Genomic DNA, 15,726 nt, shown 5'->3' on the forward strand with positions numbered 1-15,726 from the left:
ACAATATATTAGCATAATGTTATTATAAACTATCACAGACACGCAGAAAGTCCCTACTGGAATATTATAGGAATATTATGGGAATATTATAGTGTTTTTTTCTTTAGGGTATAACTTTACTATGGGCCTACATTATAGGACACGCCCTTTAAGACTTTTCTATTCATTTTACAGACAAATTCACAGCGGACAGACAACAAGCCTTTCATCCAGATCGCCTGGTGCAAATTTAATCGCGGTTCCCCCTCACCGCCGCACATATCATTGCTCGTATAGTAGATTATCACAATTTCATCAGGCAAACCCCGCCTCTGGTAAATGCAGGGGCGCTCCATGTGACGCTGTAACAAAAATCCAGTATGGCGGAATCTGTCAGGAGATGAATTTTTTCGCCCCCCTGTCCTGAGAAAACCCCGACTAAAATGGGCGAGAAATAAAACTGTGGACACATGTGGGAACAACTGGCCGGCTGCGGGCCCCGTCTAGGTGAGCTGTGGTGTTGTTTCTGTCCTCTTCGGGGGGGGAAATGTGCGGCCGAGCTGCGCCTCTTTTGATGTTGATATTCAGCAAGGATGCGATGCACAGGATTCATCAAAACAATGTCCGGCTGAAGTTTCCACTTGGGCTCGCTCTCTGCTTCCCTTTCTGCAACAAAACCCGAGTCGGATTCCTGGCTATTTCGAGTGGGAATGCCCTCACATTTCAAACATATAGTATTTCCACTACGGGTTATTGCACTGTAGCGGGCGGGAAGTGTGCGTGCGTGTGTGTGTGTGTGTGTGTGTGTGTAGGCAATAGGAGAGAATGGACAGGCGATATTTATTATGCCGATTGTTGGAGAGCTATTTTTAGTGCACGCTCGGGCCTTAGGCTTTAATGCAATATACGCCGTGCCAGCACGCATGTATCGGCTTATACCCGCGTTATTGACGAGATAAAAGCGTAAAGTTAAGGTATAGGCCTGTATAAGTGTGTGTATGTTTGTGAATGTATGCGTGTGTGTGTGTGTGTGTGTGTGTGTGTGTGTGAATGGTTCGGGATGGGCGGTGGTAATTCTCTGCATGCGTCAATCTCTGTTTTTTTTGTGAATGGAGGCGTACGGGTTGTTGAAGCTGTGGCAGCATCAAAGCAGCATATTATGTCTGTTTTAAAATCTCCCATAGCCGTGCAAAGAGATTAATAATAGTCAGAAATATTAGATTTTGTTGTTTGATATGTTAGTGACTTTATTTTAAGGGTGTAGTGGAGGGAAAACTGGACTAAACTCATGAATTCATAGCAGCTTGTGTCAAACTGGTGTAAGTTATATGATGATTGGGTGTTTTGAAGGGGGTTAAAAGCGTAAATTGATGCTTTTTTTTTGGTAATATAATAGATTTTTGTTCATATTGGTGATTTGATGATGAGCGACTGGAGGTCACAGTTCACCCTGCTTGTTATTTTTCCCACTCCTTCACTGGTTCCAACCCCTTTTTTTTTGTTCCAGCTCTTTATTATTTTTACTTCGGAGCTTCAGGGCTTCAGAGTCGTCTCCCCAGATCTGTCACCCTGCATCAAGCCAGCGCTTTTTAGGGACAATGGCCTGGGACACGCACACACACACATCACACACGCACGCGCACACACACACGGACAGATGAGATGCCCTGAGAGAATGGTGTTGCATGGATCCCCCCTGGAGTGTAAGCTACTCCCCGTGACACACACGCCCCCCCCCCCCCCCCCCCCTTTTCCCATCACAAAGCACAAGTGAGTGTGTGTGCAGTGACCGACTTTTGGCAATTTGTCCCGCGGGCTGCACTGTCTGGCCCTCTGTCTTGAGACCCACACCCCTCCTCCTCCCCTCAACCCCAACCCACACCCATCCTGCCTCTGCGGACCTCTGAGACCCCCGCCAACACACACACACACACACACACCCACGCTACCCCCACCCCACCTTGCCCTCGGGCAGTTTTTACCCCTTCCATTCGTAGCGGTGCAGTCTACTTGCTGGTTTTTCGGGCTCGAGCCGTGATTGCATCTGACACTCCTGCTCCAGGCCCCGATGAATTTAGGCTCCTCTCTCCGAAACAAAGAAAAGAACAATCATTTATTCTCCCCAAACAAAAGAAATGAACAATCATCATTCCCTAAAACAAAGGAAAGAACAGTCATCAAAAGGCTTCCTGCTCTGCTGATGAGACTTTTGGGATCTTGAATGGGACGATCCTTCAAAATCCCGACTAGGCTCAAACCCCCAAATAGACCGTTTCACACAAATTTCACCCATCCTAGTGAAAATGATACATCATACTCTTTCCATGTTATGTTTTTTTTTCCAATTTTGGAGCGCCACAGACCCAAAAAGAACGATTTATTGCCCGATTGGTTTACAGCGTCTTGCGGTGTAAGCTTGAAGCCAAACCTCTCAGGTCGAATTGAACGAGACGGAGATGTTGGATCTGCATGTATACAATATTTCACCTCAAAGAACCTGGTGGGTGTTTCAAGAAGCGGGGTTTTATAGCCAGATAACTCTAAAAAACTACCAGGAAAAACTGGTTCAGAATGAGAAATCATCGGTTTCTGTAGCCGCAAGAGAACCGACATCCAAAATGTATTTAACTCATTACTGAAAACTTCACTTTTGACTGTTCTTTGTCACACTGTTACGGCTAACTTGGTGCTGCTGCTTCACGAAATACCCCTCCGGCACTGTGTAAGCTGTTTACTGTTATCAAAAGGCTTACAATTAGATGCCTATTAGCCTAAATGCAGAGGAAAATCGACAGTGTTAATTTAACTGAGGGTGTAAAAATCAACACCATGCCAGAGTTTCTCCAAGTCCGCACCCATCAGAGTTAAACTAACACTTTTAGATAGTTTTGAACAGCTTAAAATACTGTTATACCTCTTATTCTCTCTCTGATAGGTTGGTACCGGTGCTAGACAGCGAGGAGGCGTCCTGATTGGATTTACCCAAATCAAAGGCGCATGGGGATTGGCTGCTGGCGGACGTCCGGTTCCTGCTTCCAACCTTGAGGGATTCTTGCGGAGCGGACCGTCCTGAAACTGTGTGTCGGATCAGTCCTCTCACACACACACACACACACACAGAGAAGCGTAACAGTCGATTGAACGCTGCCCTGTAAATCACATAGGCACGTGCAGAAACAACACACACACATCTGTCCTGCAATACACACCAAGCCAGCTCGTCCACTCCCCACAGGACCGGCCTGTCAGCGATGACATCACACAGCCACCAAGGTAAGGGCTTTACTTCACTCTCTGTCATTAGCATTGTACCTCCTGTGTCCTTGTCTGCACCCTCAACATGAAGTCTGTTTCGCTTCAAGTCACACTCAAATGAAAAAATTACTTGTTCGCCTTTTTAGCTCATCCAATCATACCATACACGTATTTGACATATTATGCCAAAAAAATTTATTTTTATATAAAAATCTCATTAGTTGTACTTCCTGGAAAATGGAAAATCTTTAGCGGTGACATCATCGTGCACCAAGAGGCATACATAAGAACTCCCGCTCCTCCTCTCCTCCCAACAAATAAAACCTGCCTTTCTCCCCCTAACTGATCTCCCATTGGTTTAGACTTTTGAGTGATCCCACCTCCCGTTATGTCCCGCCTCCACATCCTGTTTCACCAGGAAATACATCACATTAAGGAAGGAAGATGCTCTCAAAATGCTGTTTCCTTGTGACTTTAAGCTGGAGACAAGCTAAATTTCACTCACATTTCTTGATCTAATTAAGCACTAAGTTGCCGTGCAAGCTAAAGTTACAATATCATGTTTTACTGGGGTAATTGGGTCAAATCTTGACTTGACCATAGATAGTGGGGTTAGACTGATTATATTATGGCTCATATTGGCCTTTTAGTGAATATCAGATATCAACAGTCATGTGGTTCACTGCTTTGATGCAGATTCCACCCTGACCACGGCTACATATAAACATTCTTTAAAACCTGCAATGAAATGTTCTATTCTTTGGACATTTTATGTATTCATCTAATTGTTTCCCCAGTTTTTAGTGTCCCATGATGGTCTGAATGCTGTTTCAGAGGCTTTTCCAACGTAATAAGAATAAAATTCTGAGGGAAACACTGAATATTTGCAATTTTTTACATGAAAATAAAATTTAGAGATATTGAATATCGGCACAAAATGGCCATCGGTGACTTTAGTCCAAAAGTATCAGTATTGTTGTAGTTGTGACAAATGACAGCAACTCTGATGTTTAATTTAGAAAAGAAAGACAGGTGATGAAATCCTGTAGTGTGTTTCCCCCCTCATCTTCATTATCAACCAGGCCTCGACACTGACAATGTCCTCAGAAAGAAACACTGATTTGTCGCTGCTGGTGAAACGTATTGGGAAGCATCGGCAAGTCTGTAACATGTCATGTGTGGAGTAATGAGAGTCAAGCTCATCAATAGCCGCGTTAAGAGAAATGTATCTGCCGCTACATCTCCCGTATTGATAGATGTGAGCGTTTTGATTATGAACATAGACGGATCGCGGCTCGCTGAAAACACAGTAAAGAATTTTCATCACGTCTTACGGATGTTAATTGGATAATGCTAGTGAGAAAATAGCCTTGATTCAATATGAATGGGCTCTGGAGAGCGAGGGAAAAGTCCATAACACAACCTGATTAACTCTACTACTTCCCCATCTGCTTTGACACCTAATCAACTGCAGTGTAGAAGCTCTACTCTTAAAAAAATTTGGCTCTGGTTTTAGCGAACTGATAAATTATTAAACAAGCGGCCGGTGGATGAAAAGGTTAGTTCCCTGGCCTGGTGTGTGTGTGTGGTGCATGACAGTGTCCACCGTGTTTACTTTGTACACCTGGGAGTGTGTGCACTATAAATACCACTGCTGAGGTAACCGCCGGGCCCCGAGGGACGCCGTCACCAAACACACACACACGCACACACAGAGGGTGACAGGGGTGTTTGGGGAGGTGTGTGTGTGTGTGTCTGTGGTGTTTTAATTCCCTTTCCAGGGCCTCCTTATAGGAAGATATTAACACTTTGTCCACAGAAGGCCGGTCGCTCCTCTCCGCCGAGGCTGGAGGCCGAGCGCATTAGGTTGTTAGATCAAGCCGGGATTAAGGCGGCTCAACAGTTATCATCAGACAGTCGGCTCTAATGCCCGGCCGCGCTCGCTCCTCTGCCCCGCAGCTGGACAAAATTAATACCGCGCTAATCCTGAGAAATTATTTAGTTAACGGTGTCTGCTATATGCAAAATCGCATGTTAAATGATCAGCTTGGTGCTCCTCGCGTTGAAATGTAATGTAAGTAATATTCCCTAATTTGTTTCAGATCATTTTGTGACAGATTTTTATTTGCCCTTCATCGTGAATGTAGACAACAGAATTGTGTATCACGATAACTTTCATTACAATATGTTTCTTTTGAAAGACGTTAAACGATAATATAGAATTATTGCCCTGCTCTGCTGCATGGTAATATAAAGTATGATGATGTCATTTTCAAATAGTGTTCCCTAATTTGTGCCAGATCTCATTTTGTGGGAGATTTTAAGTTGCATTTGCCTTTAATCATTAATGTAGACAACAGAATTCACAATCACAATAACTCAATATCAACATTTCATTCGATACGATCCGACCGAAAGACGATGAATGATAATATTGAATTATTGTCCAACAACCAAGGTGAGAAACTTAACTTTATATTGCCCACAGGCCGCAGTGGCAGGTAAAACCCCCAAATTCACCAGCTACTTTTACTATTTTAGCAGCCAGTTGGACTTTCAGACCATAATAGGACCTCTAAACGATTGTTGTCGTCTGCCAAAGTGGCTGGTAGAGCAGATAAACTTACCAACTGCAGTCGAAATATAATAGGATTTGGCTGTTTTTAATTTCCCACCCTGCCCTCCGCTGCCTCTCCTCTCCACAGTGGAACCTCAGCAGTCTGCTTCCCACTAGAGGGCCAAACCCAAAACGACATAATATGTGATTTTCGTCGATTTTGGGCTTTTCGTTTTCCTTTTTGAACGGCAGCTTAGGTCCGCACTTGAGTGTTATTGGTGACCGGTGCATAAGAAAATGGAAACCAGGCAACGTAAAAGCATTTAAAGACACAAAATGAGGAGAAATGACCCTTCTTCAGGCATGTCGCAAAGGTCACTGTGTGTTTTTTGTCGTTAAAACGTTCAAACCGCAAGGAAGCGGCAGTGGGCGGGACTTCTGACTGACAGGAATAAGGTGTGCATCCTGTTTTGGAGACGCGTCAGGACTCAGATTTCTGTGTTATGATGGTGCTGTGGAGAAATGATCCAGTGGCTTCATGTTGCATCGAGAGTTGAGCAACATTGGCTTTTTTCTCGAGGTAAACAATGTAAACAAGGTAAACAACGTGAGGTTCAGGTCCGCAGCTTTGTTGCACTCTCATATTTGCAGTGTGATCCAATGCTGCTGCACTTTTTTGAGCTTGCCTTTCATAGTTATTTCCAATCATCTACCAGCCTTCTAAATAAAGCCTTCAGTGTGTGTGTGTGTGTGTGTGTGTGTGAACCCGCATGTTTGCCCTCCTGATTGTGTGTGTGTGTGCGTGCCTGCCTGTGTGCTACTGTAATGTTATGAACCATTTTTATAATCTGTAATGAGCTTACTAGCACGCACGTTTTTGATCCAGGACTTACTCATTTTCTTTATTACAGCAGCAGTGGGATTTTTAGATTAAATATCATTTACCATAAATCTCTTCCTAGAAAAGTGAAATGTGAAACACTTTGTCGGGTTTATATTTCCCAGAGAAAAGGGGGTCAGGCTGATAAGGCCCTCACATCAGTCTTTATGGGCATATCTGCAAACAGGCTGGAGTGTTTGCAGAGAAGTGATTACTCTGTGTACTGAGGGCTTTAGCATATTAGCCGGCGACATTTGTTCTACACTTATGCTTAGCATTAAGCTAACGTGTCGGCTGTGTTGTGTTGAACGGGGCGGTTTTCTTAAATGTCACGTTCAGGATGAATGAATCAGTCGAGATCAGTTAGGCTTAAAGTGTATTCACAAAATCTGAAGTAGTCTGCGCTACCTGCACAGCTAGTCTGTCACACACACACACACACACACACACACACACACACACAGATTCACACCACAGTCTGACCTGTTATTACATGGCTTTGTTGAATACTCAGTTCTGATTGGCCAGTGAATGCATTCTGAGGTCTGTTATTTCCTGTTTCACATCTAATCATATCACTCCGCAGTCAAGAAGTTGGGTCGATTTTGTTGATTTCTAATCAAATTAAGTGGCGCCACCTTAAAAAAAGACGTTACTGCAGACAAACTAACGGCTAACCGAGGTGAGAAACATGGAGGATTTTACTTGTACTATATGTTATATGCTATATGTCACTTTTAATTTATTAATCAGAGCGCGGAATATTTTTGATTGCTTGTTATAGAGAGTGAATGGCAATCTTACTGGATTTGTTTACGTTGCCATGGTTACAGTTCAGCAATAATGTATCATGGATGCTAGCTACAGACATTCCTATGGTTTTATAGTCCTGCTGAACGATTTCGTGGCGGAAACGTTATTGTTATTTTAGCTTGTAATAAAATGAATTGAAATGAATGTTTTGTGTCAAATGATTAATGTCTTTGGTAATTAGCCGTGTAATAAGCGGCAGCTGGACATTATTGCAATTGATTCAACCTGTCAGGGCTTATTTTGCTGTGCATTATCCCTTACCTAGCAACTTCTGACCTCATGTCAGTGTTAGCTTCTTTCCCATGATTCTCGGGGGCCCCTCTGTGGTTGTGGTCACTTGCCAAGCGTCCTTATCAGGTCATATGGTGACAATCTGGGCTGCCCCTATCCAGATAAAGAGGGGACTACACCAAACCACAAGTGTGTGGTTTGGTGTAGTCCCCTCTTTGTGTTTGGTGTACCATACTCTCCCATTAGAAACAAATGGATGACGCCTGTAAAAAAGTCAAGATAACAAACTTTATTGTCCCTGCAGGGAAGTTTGTCTTAGACATTGAAGCCGCTGCACAACGGACATAAATACAAACAGTCTATGAAAACAAAAGACAGCAGAATAGGACAGAAGCATCTATATATACAGTATATATCATTTAATAAATATAAAAACACATATATAGATGTGAAATGTTGATTTTGTGTTATGATCTCCCTGTTGACTTGGAAGGACTGAGCTATATTCATTATCCATGTCAGTATCTTCTGACTGCTTTGGTTCCAAATGCTAAAGTCTAACATTGATGCTGTAAATTAAAATGAAGCCATTGTTCCAAAAAAATAAAAAATAAAAAAGCAGAAAGCCTTCTCTGGTGTTACCTTATTAAAGAGGGAAGGTGATGCCACTACCAGGCAACGCTTTGTTTTTGTCTTAGTCAGAAGCACCAGGGCTTTCCAGGAAAGTCTACAGTGTTTACCACTGGAGCAAGAACTGGGTCTGCAGATGAGTCATCAACACACACGCACACACACGCACACACACACACACGCACACAGTGAGGCTATAGGTAAGCGATTATTTGTCAATGGGGAGTTTGAACTTCACGTTGTCGTACGAGAATGTAAATTAGCAAAATTCGAAGAGCACCATCCATTCAGACAAAGATAAAAGCTTTGCTACAACATGAAGCAAACTGTGTTCAGATTAGATTTTTTACTGCTTTATTTTGCTGGGTCTGTGTGTGGGCGTGAGCGCCTTTTATGGCTCTGAACCGGTGAACTTGACACACTGCTCCTTTCCTCGAAGGCTCAGCGGTATCTAGGTTACAAGTGGAAGATTTTCTAACATTTTGCAGCCTTGTAACATAACAATATTGCGAGGAAAATACAAAAAAAACCACTCCAATTATTAGGGTCAGAAGATCGCACTCACTTGGGCTGGGTCCCAAGATTAGATAAGTCTCTGTGCGAGCCTTAGGCACTTCTTGCTATACTGCTGAGCATATACAGAGTAGTAATTTATGCTTTTCACAAGCTAGTCAAGAATCTGGACTCAGGATCGGCTCTCACAGGGTCTGCTTGCCTCTTTAGATTGATTCGCACTCTTTAGATGACTTTATGGAGACTGGGTTAAAGGAGAATACCGGTGCCATTTAGCATTATGACCCATTTACTTCTGCATATGTCTAGTTGACATTTCCTCCAGTCGTTTTGCAATGCATGGCGTATGTAATTCGATTTCTTTTAACATTTACTCATTTTTTGGCGTTTTCGAAATACAAACTTTACATTGTGTACGTATGAAAACACTGAACTCGGGCACAATGATTTAAGGATAAAACAGAAACTTGGACCGAACCAAATGAAGCCTTCGTGTGTACTGTGATGGATTCTCTCGCTCTGTGGAAGTTGTTCTTCATACTGTATAAGAATGAATGGCAGCAAATGGCTCTTTCCGAAAGGAGGAAAACGAGCGCTGATATCTCCGACTACGCTGACTGTGTGCAGACAAACCAGGAAGAATGGAAAGGAGAGGGACAACCTAGACAACTGGCACAAATTTATTAAAAAAAAACACCGGTGTTATCCTTTAAGCTTTTGCCTTAACTAGCTATTGATTTTGTGGAAGATCTGCCTCACAATTCCCATGTTGTTTTTCTGACTTCCAATTTGAAAACTGGAAGCGTAATCATGGCTTGTGTGGCTAGCAAAAACCACGCTATGTCCAACAGGTGAAGATCGAAATCAGGTTTTATATCAGAACATTGGATGAGGGCTGCAACTATTTCACTTCTTTTATATCAATCTTCTGTCAGTCATTGTACAGTAATTGTGTGTGCAAATTGTTTTGTTTTTTTACCTCGTCTGTAGGGAGTTTTGGCGGGGATGGTGAGGGACAGCTGCTGACGTAAACAGAGCAGCAGACAGGATCGAGAAGTCTATACACACACAAACACACACACACAGAGAGAGAGACCCTGGTGTACAGGTTGCACTTGCTGATGTGAGCAAAGAGACACACGGGACATGAAACTGTGTCACATATACACAAACATGTGCATACACACAAATGCACACACACATGTATAGAGAAACATGTCTAATTTTTTACCTATAGAAAACAGGACCTATGGGTGTCATGGGGGTTTAGCCTGCTAATACTCAGACCCCGATACTCGTGACCGCTTGGATTTAAGTCCCAGCTCACGCTATGCTGCCAAATCTCTCTCACCGCATTTCCCTGTCCGTCTTCACAGTCCCATTTCAAGTGTTGATAAAAAATACTGGCGGTGGGTGATTGCCTGCTCTGCCTGGGACCCATATTTTCAAAGTAATTGTTCTCAAAAACTAATCTTGCAGGTTATTAAGCAGGCTACTCTAATAAAATCCATCCTGCTCTTGCACTATCAGCCTACTACAGTCTTGTGTTTGGCCTTATCTTAAATGGCAGGGATTCAAAAAGATTTTGCTCAGGGATATGATTTTTTTTTTTTTTTCGTAGGATTTCAGGATTTTGAGATATTAAATTACCGTTCATTTCTACATAGAAATTCCTGTTCACCCACGTTCCTCCTGCTTTTTTCCCTCACTGTTTTGGATTGTCATCTTTGATAGCTTTGGATGCTAATTTCTTCAGTATAATTAGATGACCCACTTTTTGCCTCCCCCAAACCAACTTTGGGTCTCACCCTTGTCTTTGATAAACACTGCAGCACAGTGTACACACACTTCTAGGGGTGTAACGCTTTAGGCCTAGGTAGAGCGAAGTCTATCTTGCCGATCCGCCTTTTATTAGACCTGCCGCTGTTAATGTGGCGGCGGTAGCCTAGAGATTTAAGATGTGGACTTGTGACCGGAAGCTCACCGGATCAAATCCCTGCACCGGCTGGTAGGTGGGGAAAGTGACTGAGAAACACTCTTCCTTCCCTCAACAACCACCAGTGGCGAGACACTTAACCCGCAACTGTTCCGGTGGTGCAGCTCAGTGATAAAACAACAAGACTGCAGTTGTACTGGGCAGCTCTCAGGTGGGAATGTGTGTAACTCTGAGTGTGTAGCGGCGCTGTTGCTGGAAACAAGCCTGCCTTCTCAACTGTCATGGGATAAGTAAAGGTTTAAAAAGAAATGAGAAAGTGTTTGGTTTCTACTTTGACCTTACGTTTCTCTCATCCCACCTTCCATTATAGAAATCAATGACCCCCTTTTCATCGTCCTCCTCCAAACGCACGCAATCACACATCGCTGCTTAAATCCAGAGGTGAAGGGGTTAAAAGCTCTCTCGCTGCAATAAAGAGGGCCCGGCTTATCCCTGAGTCTATTTATAGACACACACACACACAAGATATGCGCACGTGCGTGCATGGCGAACAAACAATCATTATTTTTGGTCTCCCGTGTTGACTTCTCCTCTTCACGATTGAGCGGTTGTTGCCGTGTGTCATGCGGCTAAAAATGGAGCCCGGGACAAGTGCATGCATGACAAAAAAACGGCGCCTCTTTTGTGCGGCGGTCATTGTGATACGAGCGCGGGCCTTTGCCGACAAACCGTATTGTCGCATTTGTCCGCCGTCCAGCTGAGCTGACATGCCGTTTCTATCCTACAAATTTATATTACGAAATTGTGGCCACTTGCAAAATCCGCCTCGGCGGGATGTTCCCACGATGTCGCACCCTCTCTGAATCTGGTGAACAGAGATGCGGTTCATGCCAGCCAGACAGTTCGTCAGTTCTGTCCTCCCATGTGCCACCAACTTGGCTGAACATGAGTAACAGTCCATCCCAGAACAAACCCAGGGGGGTCTCTTGTGCAACAACCCCCGCCGCCACCCACCCTCCTCCCCGCTTTGTCCTTGTGTAAACGGAGCGCAGCACCCACCCACCCCACCCCGCCGTACCCATCCCCCTCCAAAAACAAACACCTCAACATGGCCTTTATACAGGGTGGTTGTCCCGGTACATTAGAAAAGCTCTGTTTTTAATTGGTAGTAGGACAGGGACAGCAGTGAGGGAACATGAGCTAATGAAAGGAACGGGACGCATCTTTTGTCCCTGTGTCTTTTGTCCCGTCCCAGCCGAGAAACGGGATACACTGTGTTCTGCCAACGAGCTGTCAGCGGCAATTACGGTTTACACCGCCGCCTCCGAGCCCTATCCTTGTGCCTTTTGACACAGCGCCGTGGTTGTTTGCTCTAGAGTGCTGGACACGCAACATGGATGTCTGGGCCGGCCCAAGTATTGCTTTCATCGTATCGGCGCAGGTTTGGGATGGTTGGAAAAGTATCAATCTAAGTATGCTTAGAAACATGGGCAATATGCATAAAAACGTCTGGAAAACTATAAACAACTATTTTTGTTCAGTCTTCATTACTCCTATTACTCCATTTCTATGCAGTAGTTGTTGACCAACTGTCATCTCACAGTGTGGTATTTGGTGTTGTGAAGAATTATCCCCAGCTATAGAGGCTTTGCAGTTGGCGTCAGAAATCTCCTAGCAACACGTTTCGCACCATCATGGAGGTTCACTGGAAAATTGGCTGTACGCAAATAATGACTAAATATATAACTATATAACTAGAAGCTAGAAAAAAAGAGATATACCTGGAGAAAAGACTGTTGTGGTGTTGGTGTAGGTCTGCACAGTAGGTAGGTACAGCTGTAGGTAGAAGTGAATAGTCTGATGAAATACTTTTGTCTTCAAATTTAGGTTCCTGTGACATAGGAAACTTTCTTTAGCCCTAGCTCTTTTGGTTCTATCTCCACTCCACATAATGTTAGCTAGCTAACTAGCTAGTAGTTTAATTTAACAAAGCAACTGTTAATGTTAACATGCGACTACTAGCACTAATGCTAGCTTCTACCATCTATGTTAGCTAGTGCACAAATCAGATATGTTAACAACAAGAGTGATGGTTAGCTGACCAGGGTACAGTTGCATAAAGCTAGTTTAAGACTAGTCTAAGCCTTAGACTGGTCTTAGATTCTCAGGTTGGACTAGGCTAATTAAGACTGCCTGTTACTTAAATATTACGACTGACTTATTTTGAGGTAGGAAAGTTAGCCACCTTCCCCCTGGCTCATCTTGAGTTAAGAACTTTGTTGTTATGGCAACGAGTCGGCCTAACTGTCAGAGTGGGAAGTTTAAATACTAAAGCTGTTTCATAAAAGATGGAAAATCTCTGGTTTTTGGAAAGACCTGAAGAAGAGAGCGAGTCTTTAGAGACAGAAACAACACATTAGAGATCTACAACAATCAAGTAGTAGTAGGAACAGGTAAATATAAGTGTCTATAGCAAGTTTGACTTAAAGTCACATTTAAGTCTAAGACTAGGTCTATCTTTATGCAACAACTATGGTTAGCTAGCTAACAAGCTGGCTAAACACAAAATCAGATTTATCAGTGATTAAATAATCAGTTCCCAGTCAAAAACAGCACAGAAATTAACCATTCAATTCTGCAAAGAAACAATGCAAGTCTCAGCCATTGTTGCCCAAGAGCTGAGGACATCCAATATGGCTGCCAGAGGGTAAGGACATCTGAAAGCCCACACAGTGTTGTGGCCAGCCACTACCAACACACATAATATTGAACACCAAAATCTTGAAATCCAGTCAAAAATGAATGTAGAAAACGTCTGGGATTTTGAAATAAAAAATATGTAGCAACCATCTTATAAGCCGTCTGATCGTTGCAGATCGTCCAAGTTGTATTTCAGATTGGCAGTTTGGTTTTATATAAATAAACTACTGTTGGTTAAAAAACAGCATCAGGATTTGGTGAGGGTCACTGATTCAGAGGCTGTCTCATTTTCAAGGTCCGATCAGACATACTGAATGGATTTGAAAATGTCCAGCCAAAAAATAATTTGGCTGCAATGTGTACCATTCATTGAGTTCACTGATTTTTCTCTGCTGAGTATCACACAATCTTGTTAGGCTTCTGGGCAAGTTTTGTCCACCTCCAGTTTGTTTTGACCACTCGCTCTTGATCTAGCATTGCACTGTGTATCTCATACTCATATTGCTTTTTTAAAATAGTAGTAGCTCTAAGCTTTCAGGCTAATAAAGCAGATACAAACCCCTATCCAACAGTCACAAAGTCATATTAAATTCGTAAATCTGATCTGCAATTTTAACATGGGCATTGCCATAATGCTGATGCTGAAAAACAGTTAATTTTTAAATTATAAGCCATAAATTGAGTCTGAGGCCTACACCCATTCATGGACAAGTGTATATTATCTGGTTTTGTGAATTTATAAATCTGGCAATCCCATCTGTAGCCAAAATTCAGAAAACATCTCTGAAGTTTTAGTTAGTTACCTAATTGTTGGTCTCTTCGTTAATAACTAACTCATTTTGGATGTGTAGCAGACGCCCACGGTCTAATAACCAGTTCTCTCATTTGTGATTTTATATCAAATGACAGCATTCACTCAGAAGTACAAAGACGCACTTTCACGCCAAACCAAATTGCATTACGGCTTTGTTTTTCTGACTCTGCCAGCGTGAAATGAGGGTCAGATGGTTGTTTCCGACGGTTCGCGGGACACAAACCGGCGGCGGCTCACAGGGGTCACCCATTCTCTTTTATCAGTCGCCGTGACGTCAGCCGGCGCCCTCGGGAAGCAAATTTGTGACCCAGAGGAAGTGGCTCTTCAAGGAGAGGCGTGTTTGATTAATCGTATTGTTCCTGTCCCGTTCACCTTGTTCGCTGGAGTCACCCTGGACGAAGCGCCCAGAACGGAAGTGAACTGAATGTAATGAGACTGGAGCATCCTTCCTCTCTCTCTCTCCCTCTCTCCCTCCCTCTCTCCTTCTCATTGTAAACGCCACAGACAGACAACATCTAATTTCTCCTAGATAACAAAGGCCTCTGTCAACGTATGCTGTCCACGCCAACATTGTTTCAAGCCCGCCCGATCTGCAGCAGCAAACGCAGCAGACAAAGCTCTCTCTCCACCATTTGGTTTGCTTGTTACTCCCGTATCCTTGCCCTCCATTTACAGCGCCGATCATAACATGCGTGTTTTTGCGACGAGCGCTAGCTGCATTAGCTCGAGTTGACTGACTCTCCGCCCGAGGCTAGCCGAGGCTATTTATAGCTCCCCGTCTCCCGATGCTTGCCCAGTGGGACCAAGAAGAGAGGAGGATGGAGAGAGAGAGAGAGAGGGAAAGAGAGGGAGGGAGGGAGGAGGGGGCTGGTGGGTAACTAGGCTACATTCAAGATTGATGGACCCTGTTGCCAAGGTGTAGGGCACTTCTCCTCTGCAAGTGTGCGGTGGTTGTGTATGTGGTTTGTTGCTTAATTACGCTCCCCTTTGCGTTGATCTCCCTCGTTTTCCCTCCTGGTCTCTCTCGCTCCCTGACTCTTACGAACGTGAACACACACACACACACACACACACACGCACGCACACCTGTGCTCCCTCCATGTGTGTCTCAGGTATCAGCCGGTGCGGTTTGGAGTGAAAGCCTATATGCTTTGTTTGACTAACCACAGACAAAGACGGCCGTCCCCCTAATAACCCACACTTAAGTCGGAGATGTAAAGCTCTGCTATCAATTTGTGCAAAACCGGCGTAGAATTACTCCAAGCCGCAGGTGTCATCATTACATGCACGTACACACACATTACACACCCACATGGACGCACCTCATTTCCATTGCAAAACCCAGCAGCATGTGCTTGTTGGGTCATTTGAATAGGCTAGTCGAGAGATATCAACTATCATTGGCGTGAATGTGTTTG

At 43.7% G+C, this 15,726-nt stretch overlaps 1 protein-coding gene across 1 annotated transcript in view; it reads left to right on the plus strand.

Moving 5' to 3' along the window:
- Positions 1 to 362: 362 nt before the first annotated feature.
- Positions 363 to 15,726, plus strand: part of LOC139926056 (histone deacetylase 4-like) — a 64,683-nt gene continuing 49,319 nt past the window's right edge. The window contains exons 1-2 of the mRNA XM_071917639.2: positions 363 to 486; positions 2,915 to 3,252. Of these exons, the coding sequence (XP_071773740.1) occupies positions 3,231 to 3,252 (22 nt within the window). The 5' untranslated portion in view covers positions 363 to 486; positions 2,915 to 3,230. The remainder of the gene's footprint in view (positions 487 to 2,914; positions 3,253 to 15,726) is intronic.

This window comes from Centroberyx gerrardi, chromosome 21 (genome assembly GCF_048128805.1).
Source record: "Centroberyx gerrardi isolate f3 chromosome 21, fCenGer3.hap1.cur.20231027, whole genome shotgun sequence".
Lineage (NCBI taxonomy): Eukaryota > Metazoa > Chordata > Actinopteri > Beryciformes > Berycidae > Centroberyx > Centroberyx gerrardi.